This window comes from Saccoglossus kowalevskii, chromosome 20 (genome assembly GCF_978046115.1).
Source record: "Saccoglossus kowalevskii chromosome 20, keSacKowa6.1, whole genome shotgun sequence".
NCBI lineage: Eukaryota > Metazoa > Hemichordata > Enteropneusta > Harrimaniidae > Saccoglossus > Saccoglossus kowalevskii.
This window is the reverse complement of record NC_140660.1, coordinates 11109307-11136180: the sequence shown is the minus strand read 5'-3', so window position 1 is coordinate 11136180 and position 26874 is coordinate 11109307. Positions and strand designations below refer to the sequence as shown.

At 35.9% G+C, this 26874-nt stretch overlaps 2 protein-coding genes across 3 annotated transcripts in view; one reads left to right on the top strand and one right to left on the bottom strand.

The window, feature by feature from the left end:
* Positions 1-7391, top strand: part of LOC144345432 (cyclic AMP-dependent transcription factor ATF-2-like) — a 36954-nt gene extending 29563 nt beyond the window's left edge. For both annotated transcript variants that reach the window (XM_085494654.1, XM_085494653.1), the window contains exon 10: positions 838-7391. In XM_085494654.1, coding sequence (XP_085350780.1) covers positions 838-989 — 152 coding nt within the window. In that variant the 3' untranslated portion in view covers positions 990-7391. The remainder of the gene's footprint in view (positions 1-837) is intronic.
* Positions 7392-10777: 3386 nt separating this feature from the next.
* LOC144346051 (degenerin mec-10-like) lies at positions 10778-26304 on the bottom strand. The gene is made up of 12 exons (XM_085494371.1): positions 25842-26304; positions 25088-25204; positions 23848-23964; positions 22641-22772; positions 21176-21307; positions 20560-20863; positions 19458-19564; positions 16857-17020; positions 16643-16729; positions 15047-15120; positions 11119-11194; positions 10778-10924 (listed from the first exon to the last, which is right to left on the bottom strand). The coding sequence occupies exons 1-12, from the start codon at positions 26302-26304 to the stop codon at positions 10778-10780; spliced, it is 1920 nt and encodes a 639-aa protein (XP_085350497.1).
* Positions 26305-26874: the final 570 nt, after the last annotated feature.

The window sequence follows — 26874 nt, the reverse complement described above, 5'->3', positions numbered from 1 at the left end:
GAAACCTGTCTAGACTGAACACCAGTACAGTGATATCTGTTAAACCGAATACCAGTACAGTGATATTTGTCTAAACCGAATACCAGTACAGTGATATCTGTCTAGACTGAACACCAGTACAGTGAAACCTGTCTACACTGAACACCAGTACAGTGATATCTGTCTAGACTGAACACCAATAGTGATAACTGTCTAAACTGAATACCAGTACAGCGATATCTGTCTAAACCAAATACCAGTACAGTGATATTTGTCTAAACCGAATACCAGTACAGTGATATCTGTCTAGACTGAACACCACCAGTACAGTGAAACCTGTCTACACTGAACACCAGTACAGTGAAACCTGTCTACACTGAACACCAGTACAGTGAAACCTGTCTACACTGAACACCAGTACAGTGAAACCTGTCTACACTGAACACCAGTACAGTGAAACCTGTCTAGACTGAACACCAGTACAGTGATATCATACATGTATACAGTAAACACATTATTTATTCACTTGGGTTTTAAATTCGCTATTTTCACTCTATAATTAAAGCGAGGGAGTTGTCACCTATGCATGCGTCAGGTGGTCGTAGCCTGTCATTGTTTACAAACAAGCGTCTACCCATGTGCCTTTGTGTTCTTAGCGTGTGTTGTTATCATAGCTTGAGACTTGGTTCTCGCGTGTGTGCAGGTGACGACCCTCCCGATTTAAAATCGCTAAATTAAATCTTCATGAACATGTTAAATAACAATAATACTCAATGTTTCTCTATCATGTGTAGGAATTTGAAAAATAGTGAAGAAAAACAACTGTTGACAGTAATATTATTTTTTATTTTTTTTCAGGCCACATGAATATTCATGAAAATAGCAAACCCACAAGTCATCAAATCACTAGCGTCAGTGCGGCCGAGGCTGTAGCGACGTCCGCTCTGACATCAATGGCGCATATTGCAACCGAATTACAGACATCACAAAGTTCAGTGTCCAGTAACTAGCATATATCGTTATATATTATTTTTATATTATTTTTAGATTTAAAATTTTTTAAATAAATCATGATCATTTACTTCATGTGTAGTAAGGCTACACTCAGAATTTCCAGTCGAGTTTTGTCATTTTATTGAAATCCCATCTGCATTTTTTAAAACTTTTTAGTTGATTTGCTGCAAAACAGAATTTGTCATTGGCATTGTATTAATTAAGTATGGAAATTTGTTATTATGTAGACATTTTGTTATTTAAAACAAGTTATTACATAGAACATGTTATGTAAATCATATTACATAGAACATGTTATGTTAAACATGTTATCACATAAAACATGTTATATTATGTTTATATGTAAACATGTTACATAGAACATGTTATGTAAAACATGTTACACATGACACGTTATGTTAAACATGCTATAACATAGAACATGATATTATGTTAACATCTTTCATAGAACATGTTATTATGTAAAACATGTTATAACATATAACATATGTTACAAAAACATGCTATGTGAACTATATTACAAAGAACATGTAATTATGTAAAACAAAAAATGTTAAACATGCTATAACATAGAACATGATATTATGTTAACATGTTTCATAGAACATGTTATGTAAACATATTGCATAGAACATGTTATTATGTAAAACATGTTACACAGGACATGTTATTTAAAACATGTAACATAGAACATGTTATGTAAAAGATGTTATTACACAAAACATATTATGTCAAACGTGTTATTAAATAGAATAAATAATATTTTGTAAAAAAAAATCATTGTTATTATGTAAACTTGTAAAACATGTTTCAGTTGTGCGAAATACATTGTTTGTGAATATTTTTATCATGTTACATTATCGTCTCTGTTAATCTGTATTTCAAATCAACAAAAGTCCAACACTGTAATTTCAACGTTGTATGTTTGCTTGCATGTGCCTGATTTTGTTTGCATTTGTATTGCTGGCATTTCCAAACTGGCCACGATAAAACTATGTACATGGCATTTCATGAGACATGTAGAAATGGGCAATTTGTTTTGTGAACAGAATCATGATGGCCGAAAGTCGGCCGTTTTAGTGGCTAACACTCATCAAAATTAAACATTTCTAGAACCAGTTCTTGGAATTGCACATTATGGGACCTTGATGCACAACATTTTGTTTTAATAGCATATTCAAACGTCTAACATCATGTACCCGTCAGAAGTCTGAAAAAGGACAAACTTTCCTATATTTAGTTTTATCCCAATCTATCCGTCAAGAGTATTTTTTCGGACATATTTTGGCCAATCTTTTTCAAACTTACATGATGGCCATATGTATGGGAATGGCCGCCTGCTGGCCGTTTTGACACACAATTTGCTTTATTCTGATACTCAAACGTGTCCAGGGCTGTTTCTCAGAGATTACTGAGGCAATTTCAAGCAAACTTGTGATGATCATTACTGTTATAGGTGCATGTCATACCGGTATTCTTTTTTAGATTGGCAGCCATTTTTTCTCATGCCTATACTGATTCCACACTAGTATATCATTTGATTCAGTTGGAAGTTTCCACGAAGTACTATAGGTTAAATTCTTTTAGGATTTGATGAAATTTATCACCATTCTGTCACAAAATTGAAATCTGTGAATGCGTCTCAAACAGTTTCTTGGAGATCGACAAATTTGGATAATGATTATGCATCCTGACTTACAGGAGCACACGATATTGTTTGAGATTCTAATGAAAAGTGGCCGCCTGGTGGCCATTATATTATCCACACATGTAAATTACAAGTCAAGATTAGTTCAATACAATCAAATGAAAATAAGCATACAATACGTTTTGATCATAAAGGTTTAAAGCGAGAGGGTCAAAAATTTTTACCGATGTCATCATTTTGTTACGAAGCTGAGTGGAATGTAACCCACATGATGCGTGGACAGGTGTCGAGCGTTGACAACTTACACCGCCATACGTGGTGGGGTAATGGTCAAGATGTTAAAGTGAGAGGGTCGTCACCTGCGCACGCGTGGGAATTGAGTCCCAAGTGGCGATAACAACATACGCTAAAAATGCAAAGGCTCATGGGTAGACGCTTGTTTGCAAACAATGACACGCTATTGCCATCTGACGCATGCGCAGGTGACGACTCCCCCGCTTTTATTTGAACTTGAAAGACTTTTGTTACCACAATCATATACAGGTTTTTTTCTAGAAAAAACTTCAAGAGGGAGCACTGCAATTCAGTAAGGCCACCAAGTGGGGGAGATACGGTTCTCCCTATCAGGGTGTGGAGTTTTTGATAATTCTAAGTTAAAATTGAGCCTTCTATGGTTTTCTCGGGGCCAAAATTAATATCAGACAGGTCACAGTTGAAGACTGTAGCTGCATGTCATCCCTGGTCAATCAGAATTTTATGGTTGCCAGAGGATCTGCTCCCAAGGGTAAGGGGGCGCATGGCCATGGCATGAGGGCGCTATGCCCCTGTTTCCTTGATTAAAAAATCCATCAATTCTAGTGGTTGTTGTAATCCAAATAATCCATCAGATTACAGCTGTTATTGTAATCCATCAGATAATAGTGCCTATTATAATCCATCAGAATCTAGTGGTTTTTGCCTGACATCATAAATAGTTTCTTTTGTCAAAGAATCATAAACTAATCTCATACAAACTTGTATACTGTAAAAGGGTTAATTATTCACTGGGTTTTAATTTTGCTTATTTCGCCTACTGGAAAATGCGCTAAATTAAAACCCAGTGAATATGTAAAATTTAGCATAGAACACATTATCTAAATGATAAAACTGTGAATTTAAAACCCACTGAATATGCCTGAAATGGTAAATCAGTGAAATTTAAACCCAGTGAAAATTAGTCATTTTACAGTAATATCAGTCAAAGTACAATCTTGTTGCAGTTCAATTTTACGAAGATGGATGCATTTTTGCAGATATTGATGTCAATTTTTTGTTTTCCAAATTGTGCATTGGTTCATACTAGTAGTATGAAAAATCCTGTATAAATTATATTCCCTGCACCTAAGGCCAGACATTTATTATCCCTTGTTTCACGAACCCGCCGAATGAACAGGACCCGGAAATGAAATAAAAATAAAATTTTATTTCAGCGTAATTTCTCGCGCCCGCCGACTTGTAAGCACAAAAAAAATTGCTAAAAAAATATTATTTTTATCTTAATTTTGTTACTGCCTGCCTCATACCAAATCCGAGTTGCATTTTCGTGGCAGTATCATGATCAAAGTACCAAAGTCTCACGCAGATGAGAAACAAAATTATACATGAAATAAAAGTTTATTTCATTTCTTCTCTTCAATCAATGATCTCATTTACAATTCTTTGAGAATCACACAAATCTAATGGGGAAAAAAAGAATTAATTTTATTTTTTCCCCCCAACCCCCTCAAAAAAATTGCCTTATTGAGAAACAAGGAATAAAAAATGTCTGGCCTAAAGTACATCATTGTACTCATTCCCCCATGTTTTGGTCAGTATTAAATATTGTGAACTTTACGAATTTTTATACTGCCGATGTTCTATTCTATGAGGGACGTTGAGATTAACAAACTTCATGTAATACTATTTTTATTAATTTGTTTACTGGTAATTAATTAATCATTCACTGGGTTTTAATTTTGCTTATTTCGCTGAATGGAAAATGCGCTAAATTAAAACCCAGTGAATATGTAAAATTTAGCATAGAACACATTATCTAAATGATAAAACCGTGAATTTGAAACTCACTGAATATGCATGAAATGGTAAATCAGTGAAATTTAAACCCAGTGAAAATTAAGTCATTTTACAGTATATGTTTTTCACTCGTAGTATTTCTTTCATGTTATTGTGTCTGGTCTTTCTGCTTTGCTAGTACTGTAGAATACTTTATTTTAGTTGGAATTAATTTTCGCTAAAAAGAATTTTTGTGTGTTTTGTATAGAATCACAATGCGCATAGTACTGTATGGTGACATCATGCCAAGATCCCATTCAAGTCTCATCTCGTAGATAGCGAGACTGATGCTACGACCTTCTGACATGACATAGGCGGTTTGTAATAAAACAATAAAACATGTATTACCACATTCATAGTAAAAAAATGTAATACATTGCAAATGTACAGAAAATATAGTTATCGTAATCCGTCATATCGTGGGCAGCTATTTTGATCCACCTGGACATCCCAGTATCCTAGTTACCTTGGGCATGTGCATTCGCATTTTTCTGAGTTCAAACGCTTATGCGAGAGCGAGATTGAAACGGATTCTTGGTATCATGTCAACGTAGTTTCAAACCCCAATTATTGTACCACTGATGACATTTATTTTCACTGATTTTTGATGAGTTGAATGTAAAATATATTCGCTGGATTTTATTTTCACTGAACCAATCTTTCAGCAAAAATAGCGAAAATTAATTCCAAACGAAAATAAAGTATTTAGGCTGAGGTACTTTACACTGGGAATTCAATATTTATTGAGGGATGTTTTTATTCATTCTTTTTGGATCCTTGAACTAATTTGGATCACTGTAAATACATTTATTTGTCATATGCTTAACATGTGAGTCGATGATTGGCTACCCAACCCTAACACCTAACAGTTTGACCAATCAGAGAGCACTTTGTTTGTTGAAAGTTTATTTTTTTTGACTTATCAAATTCTGCCTTGTATATGTTGTAGGATTTTTGCTTTCTGCTTCCAATTTTAGTAATCTTCTTTATTGCATATGTACCAGGACATGCAAGACATGTGCAACTTACTGATAGTATGAGGTTATTACAAGGATACCGAAAAGTATGCACGAAGGCAGTATAGCGGAAGTATCGACCAACCAGCAAAGGTTAATGCAACCATGTACTGTCTGAGTGCATACTTTTCGGTATCCTCTTAGTAACCCTATTATTATACATCTTTTCCTCCCAAGGATACATCATGGGAAGGCTGAAATACAAACAGTTTAGAACAGATTGAGCAAACGTCTTTGTATGGGGCCCGGTCAAACTTGGGTAATCCCTAATAAGTTCAAGAACAGTGGCTCCAGATGGCTTTTTAAATTTATTGTTACGTAGCATGTATTTGTGTGTTAGATTAGGCCAGTATATAATGTTGTGTCGTGAATTCAACAGAATACAAATATATATATAGTATAATAACTGCTTTTGGTTAGTAATAATCTTGCCCTATTGTACATTAGCCTATATTGTTATGGTGGGGAAAGTATTAGTTTCACTATAGACAAGGTTCAGCTTTTGCCATAAATTGTTATAGATGATGAGAAGACATACGCGATGAAATACCTGTCCTCATTGTTATGATCTCTGTTTTAATCTCTTTACTGCAGTTACAATAACTCTAACATTTTGTGTACAATATTTTTTCAAACTTGTATATTTTATTAACCATTTTTGGATATCGGCCATATTCAATTTTTGGCCTGTGTTGTATGTATATTTTTCAATATATTGAAGAAAGTTTGCACAAAATCCTTTTTGTGTTCATCTTGCGTTTTTTTATCTGATCATTTTCAAACTTGATAATTGATTACCAATCACTGTAATGATGTGATTGGATACCATTGGTCAGCTGACAGTAAACGAGTGAGGTGATTGGATAATATAATTTATGTCAAGTCACAATTTTGGTGTTGAAGTACTGTGAGATACTTTTTTTTTTAGCTGGAATTAATTTTCGCTGAAAAGGCATTTTGGGTGTTTTGTATGGAATTTATTTTCACTGATTTTTGATGAGTTGAAGGTAAAATATAGGGAAAAAAGTATATTCACTGGATTTTATTTTCACAGAATCATTCCTTCAGGGAAAATAGCAAAAAAAAATTCCAAGCGAAAATAAAGTATTCTACAGTAAGCATGTGTAATTGTTAAGACATGAGAAAAAAATTGTGTGAAATAAAACATTTGAAATAGAAATATGTACAGACATTGGTACTGTTGATAATGAAAACCATTTGCTAGTAACATCATCTTTAAAGCGAGAGGAGCGTCACCTGTGGGCAAACGGGAATTGTGTCCCAAGCGATGATAACACCACGTGCTAAAAATGCAAAGGCTCATGGGTAGACGTTTGTTTGTAAACAATGACACGCTATGGCCATCTGACGCATGCACAGGTGACGACTCCCCCGCTTTAAGACATGGTAATTAGATATTGACGTAAACAAATATGTTATTTTAATTTTTTTCAATTGTGGGGGGAGGGGAGGGGGGTGGGGTGCAAGGGATACATTTCCTATTTGAATTTGAGACTTCTATGCATTTTTTGAGACACATTCACTACTCAGTATAAGTAATCCCTGTGATAGTGTGAGCCTTTCTTGGTATGCTAGAGAGCTTTAATGTGTGAATAAATATTTTACTTACAAAATGCACGAGACCATATTGAACATGTGGAGTACTTCTTGTAGAACTTTCGACCTCGATGACGAATTAATCACTGAAAAGGTAGCCTGCTAATTTGTTTTCGTTTTGTTCCCCTTTGATTTACTGGTGAGTGTTTTGTCACCAAAATAACATAAATCAACATCATCTAAACATGTCATCAACTTCGCAGGCATGACTGGGTCGATTTCATTACTGCTTCCTGTTTCTTAGGTACAATTTGTGTGCTGTTAAATATTTTAGCCAAAAAAAGTTTCCTCACTGCGTCATTTTTGAAAAAGAAATTGACATTCAATTTGTTGTTAGTATAGTGGTAATGATGGCCGACTGGTGGCAATTTTTATTCAAATATTAAAAAAAAAAAAAAAAATGCTCCCAGTCAGACATGTTTTAAGTGTGTTCTGAGCACCTTGTGTCCAATTATTTTCTGGATATCAACCTACTACAATGTTGGTTTTATTTTTATGTCTTCTTAATTATTTCTCTGCCATGCCTTGACAGATTTGGTTAAAGTTGTTACCCAGAAGACTTTATTCAGCCAAATACAGACAGGAATTGACTTTTAATCTAATTTTAATTATTTTTGATTTTTAAATTTGCCTTTGTAGTACTATGTGGATGAACATGTGAAACGTCATGTGATAAAGCATGTGACATGGCATATACTGTAAAATACTTTATTTTCGCTTTGAATTAATTTTCACTATTTTCACTGCAGGAATGATTCAGTAAAAATAAAATCCAGCAAATGTACCTTTTTTCCTATATTTTACATTAAACTAGTCAAAAATAAGTGAAAATATATTCCAAACAAAACACCCAAAAAGTCATTTCAGTGAAAATTAATTCCAGCTAAAATAAAGTATTTTACAGTACTTATCATAATACCACACACATAAATGGAGAATGAATTCACCCTAACAATTCCATCCACATTTATTCATTAGTTACTTTCCATCAGTATTTATATTTATTACAACATACTAAAAAATAAAGCTCATTACCGCTAGCCCTAAAAAATGTTTTTAGTTAGTAAAGTCCAAGCCCCCCTCCCGCATTTTACCACTGCATAGTCCCCTCCAAAAACGAATGGATTAAAACTGCACAATTTGTGCGTAGTCGAATGTTTCAGCCCCAACATACAGACTTTCACTGGGGCTATACTAGTAATTAAAAACTGAACTATCTTTTATCAAATCAGTATCAAATTCACTACGTTCAATTACCCACCATAGACTCCGGTCAGTCAAAATGACTATTTACCTTGCCGTTTATTCGGTGCTATTTGCTTACTTTACTCCCTATGATAACAGCAACTATGAGTTTAAAATTATTTCTCAGTACTTATTCACTGTTATAATGCTGTACCATTACTTTCACCATCCTACTACAGTACAGCCTAGTATTATTCTGATGACAATATTCACCATTTAAATGCTAACAATATGGCGCGGATCGCGTGGACGGGTTTCATGTTCTCTGCACGTAATAAGCTCGGTTATTGGGCATCCTTTTCTGGGGTGCCTGTTGGCCGAGGGGAAGACAGGAAACTAAAGTCTGTAATTCATCACTGTTTATTGGCAATTTTCATACATCTATAAAACACATTTAAGTACAAACCAAGATACAGTTAATACAACATACTATATTCATATTCATACATCATAGTTGTCATTATCTGGGTATAATACAAGGTTTTCTTGACTGTGAAAATAGGAATGCAATAAATGAATATTCATGTGATGTGTGTTATGTTGTTCATGTTGTTATATGTGTCATGTTGTTCATATGTGTCATGTTGTTATATGTGTCATGTTGTTCATATTGTTATGTTGTTATATGTGTCATGTTGTTCATATGTGTTATGTTGTTCATGTTATGTGTGTGTCATGTCATATGTGCTATGTTGTTCATGTTATGTGTGTTATGTTGTTCATGTTATATGTGTCATGTTGTTCATATTGTTATGTTGTTATACGTGTCATGTTCATATTGTTATACTGTTATATGTGTCATGTTGTTCATGTTATGTGTGTCATGTCATATGTGCCATGTTGTTCATGTTATGTGTGTTGTGTTGTTCGTGTCCAAGTGTATGTGCCAATGATTATGTCAGCGCAAACAGCTAAATGTTAGTGACACTTGGGCTACCACATTTTATATTACACGATCGAATTACGCGCTTTTTCTGATCGCTTGTCAACGTGTTACTAGTACACAGTTGTTTGTATGTTTTTATAATGTACGTCACATAGACCATTGTTACTACACAGTACTATCCTCGGGGGCGGAGCTACGTCACAAGACGTTCCACGTTGCTAAGACGCACACCACTGTACCACGTATTTCTACGGGCTCTGTGCGCGCTGCTGTGGAACGCCGGTGGAGCCGGTGAAAACTCGAGAAAACAACACAAACTCAACTTTGAAGTAATCCTGAACAACCAAATTCATATATGTTACACGCGTAGGGCTAATCTTGTTACACTGTTCAGGGGACTCTGAACAACTATCGCAAAGTACCGTTTTCTGCGAGTTTTTGGTCTTTGTTTTTACCGCGAGGGTTGCCAGGCGGTAGAAAATGCCCGGATGTCCGCCCCCGAGAATAACATGTCATTGCGTAATCGTTCTATGCCATATTGGCATTGCGTTACACGGTTTACATGCAAGTCTATAAAGTAATATCTAAGGTATACCAAGAAATACAAATTCTTGGTGGAAAATGAATTCAGAAAAGAATGCGTTAATAAATTAATCAATCAATAATCGACATATATTTACATTTATATATACATTTCCAATGAGTGTCATTACGGTACAAATACAGCATTACATCAATGTTGTATAGTAGCTATTAGCAACCACGTGCACTGATTACCTCATCATACTTGTCACCACTCTCATACACGGTTCTCATTAGCACTATTAATTGTGTTTTTGTTCTGAATAACAACTTGATGAAATTTGAATACAAGAACTAAAAACAAATAATATAATTCGTATCACGTTTACGTTGAAATCGGCTATAATGAAATCTATCATGAAATCTATCATCCTATTTAATTAGTATCAGGAATACATTGAGGTGTGTAGTGCACTATGAATAAATTAATATTATTAAAAATACAACAAGCCTTAAGACATTCGCTGTATACTGTGCAGTGCCTGAGTGTGTAGCTCAGACTCACATCCGTTATTGACTTTCAATGTTGTCATGACAACACCGAGTTTTAAATCTAATAAATACTTTAACAACATATAACCACTTAATCATTTACTAAACGTGTGCTTATTCTCCAAAAATAAAACAAGGAAATACAACACACGAAATGTGTCATTATCAATTGACCGGAAATATGTCGTTATTGAAACGATTTAATTTTCACAATAACTGTCCCACCTTTCGGTGACAAGTGAAGGAAATTGAGAAGATGTTAATGACGAGTTCTATGACTTCAAACAGTGTCACTGCCGATATTCCAATCCATAGCCCTAGAGCGCCACCAATGTCAGCAAACAGATCAATTATCTGAAACGATAGACATTGAATAATTACACAGGAATTGCAGTTATATATGGTAATTTTGTAGGAGTTTGTCTATTTTTAGATACCACTACGTATGCTCTCAGTGCAGTTATACCGACTGATCAGTTTTAATTTACTGCGCACTAAATTAGTAGATAAGACGTTAGTTAATTATAACTAATATTATTTATACTTACACCATATGCCTCTTCTTGAGAAACAGTTTCGATATGTAGACTATCAAAATAGACGTTAACTAGTGCAATGTTTTCCCTATTGAAAATTATACAAAAAATATCACTTTAGAATAATAGAAAACATTCTTTTAAACGCGTAGGAATAATTCTTAGCATGACATTCAACTGACCACGGATTTATACATGCAAATATTTAGATAATACTAATTAGTTACGAATCTAATGCAGCAGCTATATTCCTTTTTTTTAAATATACATGTATGTGGATTTACAAAACTCAGGTTTGAAAAAAAAAATCGACTGTCAATGACTGGCATAATTGGAATGAAGAGTATCTGCTTCATTTCCTTGATGAGTTTGTGATTATAATCACTTGTAATATTTTGTGTTGTATGTCCATTATTAAAACGAAATAAAAATATTGTTTAAAAAAAAAAAAAAAAATATTCACTTGTTTGGATTAGATATTTTTTTTTCAATTTACATATGAGCGGATAATAGGTGATTTTCCGTACAATTGCGAGATCTCGCGAGATGCATGAAAGACGCGCGTCGAACGTCTGCCGCAAAAATCGAACGATTTGATTTTGAACTCGAATTTCCTTATTTCGTAGCCCTGAGTACAGTCCTGTAGGTTGGCCTCCTTCCGTTGATCATTCGGCCCCCACATTGTGGGGGCCGAATGATCAACGGAAGGAGGCCAACCTACAGGACTGTACTCAGGGCTACTTATTTCGTAGCTCACACCGACCGGCCGATCTTCGACAGAGGAATATTGCTTTCGAATACCCCCACTTAATCGAAATTGCCCATCATCAAATGTGGACAGCACATTATTAAGCATGGAAATGCCCCTCAAATACTTTCGCGTTTGTCGAATCCCACGCGATGTTTGACGCCACTACGACGCTATGACCTTTGTTTGTCCTGTTTTTACGTTCGATTTCACGCATAACGCGTGATTCTCGCAGTGTACGGAAAATGTTCTATTCAAGTTTAGTTGATGTATCTCTTTAGTTACCCGAACTAACGCTACCTGTACCATTGGCGATGGAATCTCGATGACTGTGTAATCTTGTAATGCAAGGTTTTATTCAAGATGTTTTATCTTATATTATTATCATTGTAATTTGTTGAATTGTAATCTTTAACGATAATTGTAAATTATGCGACATCCGCGATTTTGTTCATGAATGCAAGAACAGCAATTGTACTGTACCTGATACCGGAAGTAGTATTAATGGACCGGGTTTTACTATTCATTGCGTACAGCTGATGTAACAGACGTTCCTGGCGAAATTATAGACAAGTTAAACAAATTATTCAGGGATTAACACAAGATTTAAACAGAGGCGGCGGCACGAAACTAAGGCGTCCGGGGGCATGCTCCCCCTTAAAAAATGTGAAATCCAGAACCTATTTTTTGGTGAAAATAGTGAAAGTGAAATGAGTCGAGCACAGACGAATCTCATGCTCTTCAGACAGAGAGAAGGTGGATGGTAGTAATAGCGCCCCCACATTTGAGTCGCACCACATTTACCGGTACTCATACATGCCACACATATTTTGATTACAAATTTAGTGCACGTGATATTAATTTTTCAAAATGTCATATATTTATTTGTGTTTCTGTTCAAGTAACTGGTTCAATTACTTACAGTGTAATTCTTGGATGGCCAAACTGCCTGTGACGTAGTCATCCTGTAGCTATATCGACTAAAAGTGAAATTACAATAAATTAACATCAGTCCAATGCCACAGGAATGGGCTCAATTACACCTAGGAATGGGAGGACTGAACATTACGACATTGTGAAATTCTTTCGTTTTTTGGGAGAAACAATCATGGAAACTGATTTTGACAAGATAAATTTATATTAGGAATAATTCATAACGAAATGTATTCCATGTGCACTCATAATTACCGATTACACAAAAAAGATAATTTGCTATATTTTCTATATTTTTGTCTTTTATTTGTCTTGAATTGTGACTGAATGAACCTGAATGAAATTACAAACTATGTAGTATGTTTAACAACTCACGTATGAACTTTAATAAATGTAATTTTACTTGGTAAAAATACTGTATTTTTCTGCATAAAAACGAAAGAATTCCACAATGTTTTAATCGCAGTGTTATAACAACACCTTTTTCTCTTTAAGGTGAATGTAAAAACAAATGTGCTGACGGCGTATGTATACCATTAGACCGTACGTGTGATCACAAGTATGATTACTTATTTTTCTGCATAAAAACGAAAGAATTTCAAAACGTCGAAAACGGAATGTCTTTATCGCAGTGTTACTGTTTATATGAAATAGTGACTAAACTATTTGCATTAATTTTACTCACTAGTCCCGTTACGTGCCCCCTATCTTACTGATAACATAACTGATTTGTCAGTTGTCTCATTGAAGCGTTTATTCGATGGCACACAACATCGGAAGGGCATTAAGTAAAATACAATGAAGTAAACCCAACTTCAGAGTTATCCGCGGATGAATACAAATCATGTCGTTCATGGTACAACCGTTCGCCAGTCAGATCACTGACTGATCACGACATGTTTCCGAAGCATCGACGATGGCGGATGAATAATACTGTAAAATTGAACAACCATTGTCAGCAGCCTTCAATGTATTTGAAATACGGGTTAGCTGCAATCGTTTTATTGAGACAGTCAAACATAATCAAGTATCCATACCTGCAAGGCTCGCGACACTCGCATCCTAATTTGCCATTCTGATGTAAGTAGTTTACCATTTGGTGGCACAGATCTAGCATAAATACAACCAAAGACATTTAGAGGGCGGTGGTCGTCGCGCTGCGCATGTGCAACACATGTATTGATAAACATTGATTTTCCCACAATCCAATGTGCTCTTCTAATGGGAAATCACAAGTATGAGGTTTGACCTGAGCGTGACTTGCACTAATGACTGCCAGTGACTTCGATACCTTCCAAACACCTAAAAAAGTACCTAATTAAAACTTGGTAACGTATGATTTGTACTCGCCATCGCCATTTTTGTTTATATGACACCCACATATCTCGCGCATGCGTGGCGCGACGACTACATCCCTTTAAATATATATTACTAGCAATATTAATGGGATATACTGTCATGAATTAGTTTTCGCGTATCTGTTGACCGACTTAATTAGCTGATTATTAGCGAATTGCTGTGTTATGTCTGTCATCGTTTAGACCTATTTGAAGTTTTGGACGGAACTTGGCTCAGTGATTTGGAACTAATTACAGATAACCGTCGCTATTCAGACTAAGATTCTGACAGTTGGTATTCATAGTTATTAATGTAGTGAACGATTAATCAAAGATATGACGTATTCAGTACTTAGTGTGATTGGCTTTATGATTGAAGGTTACGCCCTAGAGTCTTTTTACTGCTTTGTAATTGGTTAGAGTTTTGAAAATGAATAAAGAGAGTTTGAGTTGGTCTTGGGGAGTACAGCAGAACAGAGGCAGTCCTGGAGAGACTTGGGCGACCCTTGACCAGTCTTGGGCTAGTCTTGGGTCAGCCTTGCGATAGTCTTGGGGATTTTTCGCCAGGGCGCTGTGTCTTATAGAGTGCTCGACAGTCCGACTAAGACGAGAGTTGAAACGTATTTCGTTGTGTGCGTCTTATTTGAGTGTAAAGCTTAAGTGACTTTCCTGATCCCGTACCTCAAGGGGACGAGATATAGAGACGAAACGAGATTCCCCCCCCCCTGACACGTGTGGAGAACCCAGAGGAGAAGAATTACCCCCCCCCGTGATAATACTAGCGATTATAATCATTAGGTAAACCAATATTAAATTCACACTTAAATGGTGAAATTAACTTTCAATCGACAGTTGATTTAATTTTCATTCATTGAATATTCACTTGCCTTGTGTTTTGTTCAGAATGCTACACTTTGTATACCCACTAATTGACAGTACATCAACACAACCACACTTGTCTCGTAGCACCATCTGTAAACACTCTATCTCACATGCCTGTTGTGACAAACAAAAACAAAAATAAATCCTTTATTTAAAGTACATATATCTTGTATCAAAGCAGTGGACATTTTCTGGAGAGAGATTTGCACGGCAGTCCGAGTCGATGGAAACTGTACATGTAATCGACACTACATTGATATTCAATCAGTCATCGTTTTCAGAGAAATAATATATATTATTATACATCTGTCACCGTAACGCCATAAGTTACATCGTGCCGGAATTTTGCGGTATTTTACATCCTACCATATGAGGTAATGCGAATTCCAAATATGGAATGATTACGCGCGTAAGCGTCCTCTTATAATAAAGACAAACATGGCTGCCACCATGGTTTCACCGGACTCCACACAAAGAAGTTCGCCGATTCTGTTCTAAACTTTTTGGATTTGGAAGGAAAAGATGTATAATAATAATAAGGTTATTACGAGGATACCATAAAGTGTGCACTCAGACAGTATGCCGTCGCATCGACCTCCGCTGTGCGTCGGTCGATACTCCCCCTGTACTGTCTTCGTGTATACTTTGAGGTATCCTCGTAATAACCTCATACTCAGACAGTATGCCGTCGCATCGACCTCCGCTGCGTCGGTCGATACTCCCCCTGTACTGTCTTCGTGTATACTTTGAGGTATCCTCGTAATAACCTCACAATATAACTACTGTTTATCATGTACATCATAAATAATACGACTAATATGTAACACTATGTATTTACTAACATTTTTATATGGAGAAATTTGTTCAACATTATTTGTGATTTAAAGCGGGAGGGTCGTCACCTGCACACGCACTGGAATTGAATCCCAAGCGACGATAACAACACACGCTAAAACGCAAAGGCTCGTTGGTAGACGCCTGTTTGTAAACAATGACACACTATGGCCACCTGACGCATGCGCAGGTGACGACTCCCCCGCTTTAGATACACTTACAATAGCAAATACAAATAACGAGTACAACTAATGTTTTGTGATGCTTTGTCTCACTCTCCAGGTATGAAAACAGGGGACGTGTATTAACATCACCATGTGGTATTTAATACAGAAATGATACGAATATGCAACAATTAATGATGAAAGTGAACGTTTAAAAATGTTGCAGTTATTCAAAACGGCGACACGAATACGATCTGAATACGGCGACACGAATACAATACGAATACAATAGCAATTACAATTATGAATATCATGGGGTAATGTATTACTGAAGAAACACCTTTGTGTGCGATCACGATGTTGGTGGAAAAACATTGGTGGATATTGAATGATTACTGCTGTGTTACGTCACACTTATTTTTGAAGCTCTTCACCAGCAACCACCCCCCGAAATTACGTTTTGTAACACAGTCGGCCGAGATCCATTACTCGTGGCGGATCGCCATTCAGTTTTGGCCTCAGAATCCTGGATATGTATAAAACCCAGACCGATTATTTGATAACAAACACGCGCGATATCTTCATCTCGGCAATCATGTGTGTGTTACAATAGTGTCAGATAGTACTTAATAACATACCAGGAGTGAGTATGAGTAATGGTCGTACGGCGTTCTGCTGTCCCTTGTACAATTGTCCCAGGGTTGTTCTAATTTTTTAGTTTCACTCTATTGAGAAAAAAAAATTATAGCATTGTCCACATAAAGTAAGCATATTTTACGAGATAGAACGTATTGACCAATCAAATGATAAGGAATTTACAAAGGGAAAAACATGATTTGTCTAATATCTTACCATTGAAATCCCAATCGATGTGCCATACCCAGTGATGATGCTAACGGAATCGTCTTCAGGAAAGGACTGGATGTGTGGATTATGTATAGATAACACAAATCCGACTTCTTCAGAAAATAATGCTAAATATTCAGACTGTTCCACAAATAGGATCAGTGTTAATCCTGATTGAAGGTACATGTATAAATAATATTAATCTCATTATTCGTCTATAAATCTCTGTAAGTCGTGTTCGACGTGTTCGAATGGCTCCCTTATTTGGAAAATTACGTCACATTCGAACATGCTTTTGTTTACACCTGACGCAGAATAGCGCGTGGCGGAAATAGAATTCCGTCACTAAACGCAAACGTTTGCGCAGCGCAACATGTTTTATTGTAACTGTGAGGTGTTATCTCGCATTAAATCTCTCTACGTCTTCTTTATTTGGAAAATTACGTCACATTCGATCATGCTTTTGTTTACACCTGACGCAGAATAGCGCGTGGCGGAAATAGAATTCCGTCACTAAACGCAAACGTTTGCGCAGCGCAACATGTTTTATTGTAACTGTGAGGTGTTATCTCGCATTAAATCTCTCTACGTCTTCTTTATTTGGAAAATTACGTCACATTCGATCATGCTTTTGTTTACACCTGACGCAGAATAGCGCGTGGCGGAAATAGAATTCCGTCACTAAACGCAAACGTTTGCGCAGCGCAACATGTTTTATTGTAACTGTGAGGTGTTATCTCGCATTAAATCTCTCTACGTCTTCTTTATTTGGAAAATTACGTCACATTCGATCATGCTTTTGTTTACACCTGACGCAGAATAGCGCGTGGCGGAAATAGAATTCCGTCACTAAACGCAAACGTTTGCGCAGCGCAACATGTTTTATTGTAACTGTGAGGTGTTATCTCGCATTAAATCTCTCTACGTCTTCTTTATTTGGAAAATTACGTCACATTCGATCATGCTTTTGTTTACACCTGACGCAGAATAGCGCGTGGCGGAAATAGAATTCCGTCACTAAACGCAAACGTTTGCGCAGCGCAACATGTTTTATTGTAACTGTGAGGTGTTATCTCGCATTAAATCTCTCTACGTCTTCTTTATTTGGAAAATTACGTCACATTCGATCATGCTTTTGTTTACACCTGACGCAGAATAGCGCGTGGCGGAAATAGAATTCCGTCACTAAACGCAAACGTTTGCGCAGCGCAACATGTTTTATTGTAACTGTGAGGTGTTATCTCGCATTAAATCTCTCTACGTCTTCTTTATTTGGAAAATTACGTCACATTCGATCATGCTTTTGCTTACATCTGACGCAAAATCGCGCGTGACGGAAATACACAAACGTCTGCGTAGCGCAAATCATTATTAGAAGCAAGAAAAAGATGTATGTTAATAAGAATATTACGAGAATACCGCAATGCATGCACTCAGGCAGTATGGAAACAGACAAATCTCCGTTACGCGTCGGTTAACGGGTTTCAGAATGTCAGCGAATATATTTAATATTTTTAGTGCATAGATAATAAAATTCCATTTTCGTAAACTGCATTCTGTCAGTTCGTATGTCATAACTTATATTTGGCAATTTAAAATATCACTTAATTACTTCAAGTCATTGTATTGCATCACAAATCATAGACGATATTTTAACAGGGGAACTCCATCAACTATAAATTGCACAATATTATAATTTCATTTTTGCATGTCTATTGGGCTATAAAACTTTGTGAAAATAATTAGCGTAACTGAGTCTGTACTTGGTGCTTCTGACAACAAACACATGTGGAGATATGCAGATATTTATCATATGACTATTGTGCGTATCATTTACAGTACCGACTCTCACTAAACATGCAGATACTCACGATACACGTCACCGTTCTGTGTGTACTCAAAACAGTATGTAGAAGCAAACTAATCGTGCAACTATACTATTTTATCGCCGTGACACGGGAATTTCAAACTGGCTAACAGTAATTACTTGCATGGCACGACATTAACTCATAATACAGACGACTGCAAGTTCTTTGTGAAGTAGTTAAGCTAATATCAAATTCATACCTAATTAGCATAAATTACCTTATGATTTGTAATCTGAATCAGGTAACCTGATATCACTTATTCACAGAGCTAGTTAATTCTCGTGGCACCACGACAGTATAATTCACTTCTATTCGTAGATAGTAGTACTAGTCCACGGTAACACGATTATCAACCAGCTCTACAAACGAGTGACGTCAGATGATAACATGCGCAGCGCGACGACTACCGCCCTTTAAACTTATTTTATGGATAGCTATGTGAGGAATGTATAGGTTCTGTTTTGTTGTATTACAAGTAAAATAAGGGATATATAACTAAAGAGGAGGGTTGAAACATGGCACGCAATGAAAGGGGGCGCTGCAATATGAGCGCGACCCTCCGATGGCACAAGTTTTCAAATGGCCGCCCTCTTTAAAACGGGGGAGTCGTCACCTGCGCATGCGTCAGATGGCCATAGCGTGTCATTGTTTACAAACAAGCGTCTTTGCGTTTTTAGCGTGTGTTCTTATCGTGCGCAGGTGACGACCCTCGCTTTAAGATCACTGGAGTATATATTACCATATCGTCTACCAGTTTTAGAAGCATTATACAATTGTCTTTCTACTGTGGATGGATTAAAGGTGAAACAATTTCCATATTTATCATCTTGAAATTCTGTAATATCCCTGTAAATATATATATAAAACAATAGCACACATAACAAAAAGAACATTTGTGTGAGACTGGTAAAAATACTCGTGGTATAGAATATATGTCACTTATTACAGTGAAGTGAACTTGTCTTTCTCCTGTATGTTTTACAAGTATAATGTAATTCTAGATAAGTTACTAATAGTTATAGTGTAATTGACTGAACAACAAATGCATAATTTACGCATAATGCATAAATCTTCATAATTTATGCATGATGGATATATCTTCATAATTTATGCATGATGCATAAATCTTCATAATTTACGCATAATGCATAAATCTTCATAATTTATGCATGATGGATAAATCTTCATAATTTATGCATGATGCATAAATCTTCATAATTTACGCATGATGCATAAATCTGCATAGTCTATGCATGCTGCATAAATCTGCATAATTTATGCATGGTGCATAAATCTGCATAATTTTTGCATGATGCATAAATCTGCATAATTTATGCATGATGCATAAATCTGCATAATTTATGCATGATGCATAAATCTTCATAATTTATGCATGATGCATAAATCTGCATAATGTAAGCATGATACATACATCTGATATGTCATGAGTGAACAAACACAGTAATTGGCTGCTGTAAATATCGATATATTAAAACAATTTATGGGAAACATATACTGTAAACTACTTTATTTTTACTGAAAATAATTTTTGAGTGTTTTGTATGGAATTTATTTTCATTGATTTTTTGACGAATTTGATGTAATATATAGGGAAAAGTGTATATTCGCTAGATTTTATTTTCACTGATTCACTCTTCCAACGTAAATACCGAAATTAATTCCAAGCGAAAATAAAGTATTCTACAGAAGTTCAAAGTTTACTGCGTTCATTATATAATATTTAAATTATATATGTTCAAGTTTATCAACAAATATCTCATCATTATTTGTTGATTTATTATTCATCAAGAATAATTATTCAATTATAAATATTACATTACCCCATTTTACATTTGTGTTTTTGATATTGACATGTCAGTATCATATCGTCTTTCTGATGTCCGTATATAGAAATTTCGTCAGCTGAGACACTGAGTATATCCCGAATATCAAGTGCTGGATTGGACGTAGTCGCCAAAACAGCGTGTCTTGTGGACAGTGGTTCTACGTTCGGGATCATATCAGTCGACACATTGGCGTAATAAATCTGTTTGAAGTTGTTGACAAGTTCACGATCATTTGTTAGGTCCAAAAATTGTTCATACCATTTTGAATCAGTGAATACGTCAACATCATGAAATGCCTCTGAAAGTAATAATAATTAATGTATTCTAAAAAAAGATTCAAAGTATGATGACAGCAAATTGGCACAAACAAAATAGTCGAGCTAGGAAACTATTATAATTGTGGCAAGGAAACATTCAAGCAGTGCAGTTCAGCTAATCATAAGAAATTTATTACGTTGCCGAATATGTGAATAACTTGCCGTTCCGTTTCCTTTCAACTGCGAGATCTCTCAATGTCATCGAATGTGTACAGTACATTATTAAGCATGAAAATATCCCCCAAAATACTTTCGCGTTTGTCGAATCCCACGCAAGTAATACTGTTTCTTACCATAATCGCAGTTTTCTTCATCGTCTCCACCACTACAATCAATAAATTTGTCGCATTTGTGATTGAGTGGTATACATTTAGGTAGAGTATTTGCTAATGCATCAGCTTCACATTTGTATTCACCTGGACAGACTGAGAAATAAAAACAGAAACATGTTTTTGATCGAACAATTTGAAAGATCTAAAAAGCTGTATCAGCAATTATTAATATAATTAATATCAAATTAAATTCCTGTCTGTCTGTCTGTCTGTCTGTCTGTCTGTCTGTCTGTCTGTCTGTCTGTCTGTCTGTCTGTCTGTCTGTCTGTCTGTCTGTCTGTCTGTCTGTCTGTCTGTCTGTCTGTCTGTCTGTCTGTCTGTCTGTCTGTCTGTCTGTCTGTCTGTCTGTCTGTCCACATTGCGAAGTACCAACTCTATCTGTATGCTGCTTCCCATCCGTCGAATAATCTGTTGAAATTGTCTTTTTTCACCCCTCATACTCATAAACGTACAAATAGTAGTATTTATTTGGTTACCGCTTGAATTTAACATCGTGGTAAATAAGTATCTATTTCTTTCAGTAATCATTTGAAGGCAGTCTGGTAAACAATAGTTAGTCTAAACTAAGACAACAATGTTTTGTACTGTTTTGCTGTCAACGCGATCGGATGCTTCATAAGATAATACATATAAGAACTGTTGCATGGACATCATGGACATCTCAAATTGAAAACAAATTCTACTACAAAAAGGCAACGTTGGTGTTCTATCTCTGAATAATTCACGTTTTCAAAAACCAACCACAATTTCATTGCAATTGAAAGAAACAATATATGAAACTGAGTACATGCATGGCGTCCTCTAACACTATGAACAATAATTCCGTAATGAATCAATAATGTTAAAGCGCGGTAGTCGTCGCGCTGCGCATGTTCGACATTTGTGTTGATAAACATTTTCCCACAATCCAATGCGCTCTTCAAATGGAAATCACAAGTATGAGGTTTGACCTGGGCGCGATTTGATATGATTACCACCGGTAACTCTTTCGATACTTTCAATCATATGAAAATTACCTAATTAAAGCATGGAAACGTCTCAGTCCGTATTCGTTGATCTGTGCAACAGTCAAAGTAGCCATCTTTGTTTATATGGGACCCATATATCTCGCACATGCGCAGCGCGACGACTACTGCGCTTTAAATGTGTTCTCTCTTTACATACTAGTAGTTAATCTCAGTAATATCATTGGTATTTTGGCATAGATGCATGCTTCCGCGTGTCATTATAATTCGATTTATTGTGATAATCGCTTGTAATTGTTGATAGTATAGATAATTAGAATACCACCAAAAAATAAAGAAATTGACCAAAATACAAATACCATGATCTGCATAAATTAGCTAGGTTCAAGATCTGGCTAATTATGCATATTTTTGCAAACGAATTATGTGAAGTCAAGTTCAAATAAAAAAAACATACTTACATAAAGGATCCATGCAATCAATACCAGCTGGTTCATCACTGGAATCATAACAGTCCCTAATACCATTACAATATGACGTCACTGGAATGCAGTCCAAGCTGTTGCATCTCCACTCATCTGCTGTGCAATTTACTGAGAAAACACATCAATGAGTCACTATGAAGATGTGAGTGTATTGGTTATGTATTTGTATTACAAAAATGACGTCATTGGTGTGAGAAAACATAGTGGTGGATTGGTGTATATATATATATATATATATATATATATATATATATATATATATATATATATATATATATATATATATATATATATATATATATATATATATATATATATATATATATATATATATATATATATATATATATATATATATATGAACATCGGGTAGACCCCCTAACATGGTGGAAAATAGCATTTGTACCATCATTAAAGTACGTTTTACTGTTAATAAAATAATATGAGGTTATTACGAGGATACCGTAATTATCTTATTATTGTACACCTTTTCCTCCCAATGATACATCATGCCCTTTCATGAATTCAATTGTTATATTGTTTAAATTTAACGAAGATGTGACATTGCACGTGGCGGAAAATGAAACTGATCACGGAAATAATATTACCACGAGAATACCACAAAGTTTGGACGAAAGCATCACGGCGATCATAATCACCATGCTACATGTTGCGTTGATCCATGCGTTGGTCCAGACACCGTACTGTCTTCGTACTCTTCGTGTTCTAGTGATAACCTCATAATTGCGATGGCTTGTTAGGGCCATTCACTGTTTTTTCGAATTTCTCACATTTCCACCTGTATTTTTCGGCTTCATTTCGAATTTCCGACAATTTCACTTTAATTTACACCTCGGTGGAAATATTCTCACCGCGGAGAATGTGAGAAATTAAAAAAAAACAGTGAATGGCCCCAACAAGCCACCGTACTCATTTCAATAAAATGGAAGTATTTGCTGAAAATTACATCTTGAAATAGTGTCAGGTGGGCGTTATTCATTATATTTGTACGATGATACATTATTAGTGTAATGACATTTTATTCGTAACAAACCCAGTTTTGTTGGTGTTATAGTGTATACAGAATTGAATAGAACTCGCCAATATGTCATAGTTGATTCATAATTGGGAACTTGCAAGTTTCTACGAAATATTCAGATAAATGGCGAAGTGTCGCACGTACCTATAGGACAACCAACTTCGTCACTGTCGTCTAAGCAATCAAACTTGTGATCACACGTACGGTCTAAGGGTATACACACGCCATCAGCACATTCAAATTCACTATTTGTACATTCACCTGAAAGAGAAAAAAAGTGTTATTATAACACTGCGATTAAAACTTTCCGTTTTCGACATTATGTCATTTTTTTTATGCAGAGGACAAATTAAATCATATTTATTAAAGTTATTGTTCATACAAGAGTTGTTGAACACACTACATAGTTTGTAATTTCATTCAGCTTCTTTCAGTCATAATTCAAGACAAATAACAGGCACAAATATAAAGCATTTATCTTTTTCTGTGATATTCTTATGTAATCGGCAATTATGAAAATTAGTTATGGATGCATAGGGAATACATTCCGTTTTGAATTATTCTTAATTTGAATTACTGAATTCTCTTGTCAAATTCATTGTTTTCTCCCAAAAAACGAATGAATTTCAGAATGTTGAAAACGAAAAGTCTTTATCATAGTGTTTTTATCTAAACTGTGTTAGTACGACACCAACCAAGGAGTAAAATGTTCTTTTACACGAATCCTCGGGGGCGGAGCTACGTCACAGAAGTTCCACGTTGCTAAGACGAGCACCGCTGTACCATGTATTTCTATGGGCTTTGTGCGCGCTGCTGTGGAACGCCGGTCGAGCCGGTGAAAATTCGAGAAAACAACACAAACTCAACTTTGAAGTAATCGCGAACAACCAAATTTATATATGTTACACACGTAGGGCTAATCTTGTTGCACTGGTCAGAAGAGTCTCAACAATCATCCCAAAGTACCGTTTTCTGCGAGTTTTGGGCCTTTGTTTTCACCGCCGCCGGTTGCCAGGCGGTGAAAATGCCCGGATGTCCGCCCCCGAGGATACATTAATCTACGCCGAAATGTGGTTGTGAATTTGAACCACTAATATAGGTATCTATAATCACTGTATACTAGTTCCAGGGCCATTCTACTCAACCACGATTGCAAGTAGAAAGTTTTGGCTACTGTATCACACTTGTACATGTTTTTTGCTGTTTTGAAATTAGTTCCATGAAATATAAAATGAACTTGGTATTATGTAGAAATTGACCACCACCACCAAAGCTGATTTTGCTGTCTGTGTCCCATGCATTTATGTCACAAATTAAGCAATATATCCCACTAAGGCATTAGGTTGTTTCTTAAACTATAAGAGATTGTTCAAAATGTACGTACGGCAGTTTTTCTCGTCTTCTGAATTTGGACAGTCCCTTACGCCATTGCACAACATGTAGGGCTTAATGCAGTAGTCCTTTTCGTCGTGACATGGTATATCATTTTCATAACAAGGCCCTATTAATAGAACAGTTAGTCGAGTAAAATGATATACTAGACACATATAGAAACCCTGCAACAAATAATTACTGTGATTCGTGTTCATAAAAATTGCTTGTTCAACTTGATTTCTGATATAAAAAAATGTTAATTCGTTCTCTGCAACTAACGACTACATTACTGTTCATCGTCTATTGCATTTTCCCTAATGTTGCAATATATATTAGCCAATAATGAATACTGTATTGCTATCCATTCCACAAAGTGCTAAACAAAATCAAGTCGTAAAACAAAACAAATCACTGCAGTTATTTCCCAGAGCAATATACAAATAAATGACATAGAAATTGTACGAATTCAAAAGATGATTGGCTCATAAAATAATCTGAATATATAAATTAATTTAACTACATATATTTGGAATTACATGCACAAAATTGTGTAACTTTTTTTAATGTATTCGTAACGTGTAACGATGGTAGGATCAAATGAAACAACGCAACTGCAATGACTTTATTGTTTTACATATGAATAGGTGTCAATCCCGGGTGTCAATACGAGCAATGAATTGGTTATTCAGTAAAACGAACGCTTCAATATAACGAACTAAATGGCTGTCTTCGACGTGTTCGTTATAACGAGGTTACAGTGTTACCTTTATAGATAATTTGAAGGTAGTCATCAAATTTAGCTATGTCGTGATATTTTGTATTGATAATTGCTGATTTTCTCATTTTGTTCATATTACACATCGTCACTGATGGAAACTCAACAGTGCTCTCCTTCATGACCTTCAGTTTATAGGTGACGTCAAAATCTAAATATTTAATGATCAGTGCGCTGGCATGTATTGTGAACGTGCTGAATGCAACCAATACTATCATGCACCACATGACTTTGCGAAACGGTCTTTCTGTTGACGACACTCGATTGATCCCATGTGCAGTCGTTGATGATGCAAACTGCTCTAAAATTTCCACGATTTTCTCTTGTGTTTTGGTGATTGGCCCGTCGCATTTTTCGCCAGACTCGGACTCAATGCTGAACTCTTCAAAACTTCTTTTGTCTTGTTTTGTTCGGCTGTCACCATTCTCAATATCACTAACCCCTGCTTCCATAACTGCGGTGCACCCAAGATATTGTCATAAAAGTCAGACTGTATGAAAATACAATAAATAAATGTTGTCACCAGAGGGCGATACCAACCATAATACGGTTTCTGCGGCATATATTAATTCCTTGCACATATGATGTAGTCGAACGGGCGTCCCCTTAGCTGCGCGTTTTTTAGTTACTCATGCGACTTCATTTGCTGTGGATTATGATTGGAAATCTAGGTTATCCTTCTTCTAACATAGTAGCATATCAAAACCTAACAGTGGCCGCATGTGTCAAGAAACAGTAAATATAGTCAAAAATTTGTACCGATGTCATCATTTTGTTACGAAGCTGAGTGGAATGTAACCCACATGATGCGTGGACAGGTGTCAAGCGTTGACAACTTACACCGCCACACGCGGTGGGGATGATGGTCAAGGTGTTAAAGCGGGAGGGTCGTCACATGCGCACGCGCGGAAATTGAGTCCCAAACGACGATAACAACACACGCTAAAAACGCAAAGGCTCATGGGTGGACGCTTGTTTGTAAACAATGACACGCTATGGCCGTCTGACGCATGCGCAGGTGA

Coding starts and splice junctions, on each gene's coding strand:
- LOC144346051 (XM_085494371.1), bottom strand. CDS start 26,304: ATGGAAGCAGGGGTTAGTGATATTGAGAATGGTGACAGCCGAACAAAA. Junction 22,773..23,847: donor CGAAGTTGGTTGTCCTATAG/GTACGTGCGACA, acceptor GTGTTTTCTCAG/TAAATTGCACAGCAGATGAG. Junction 19,565..20,559: donor AAACACAAATGTAAAATGGG/GTAATGTAATAT, acceptor ATATATTTACAG/GGATATTACAGAATTTCAAG.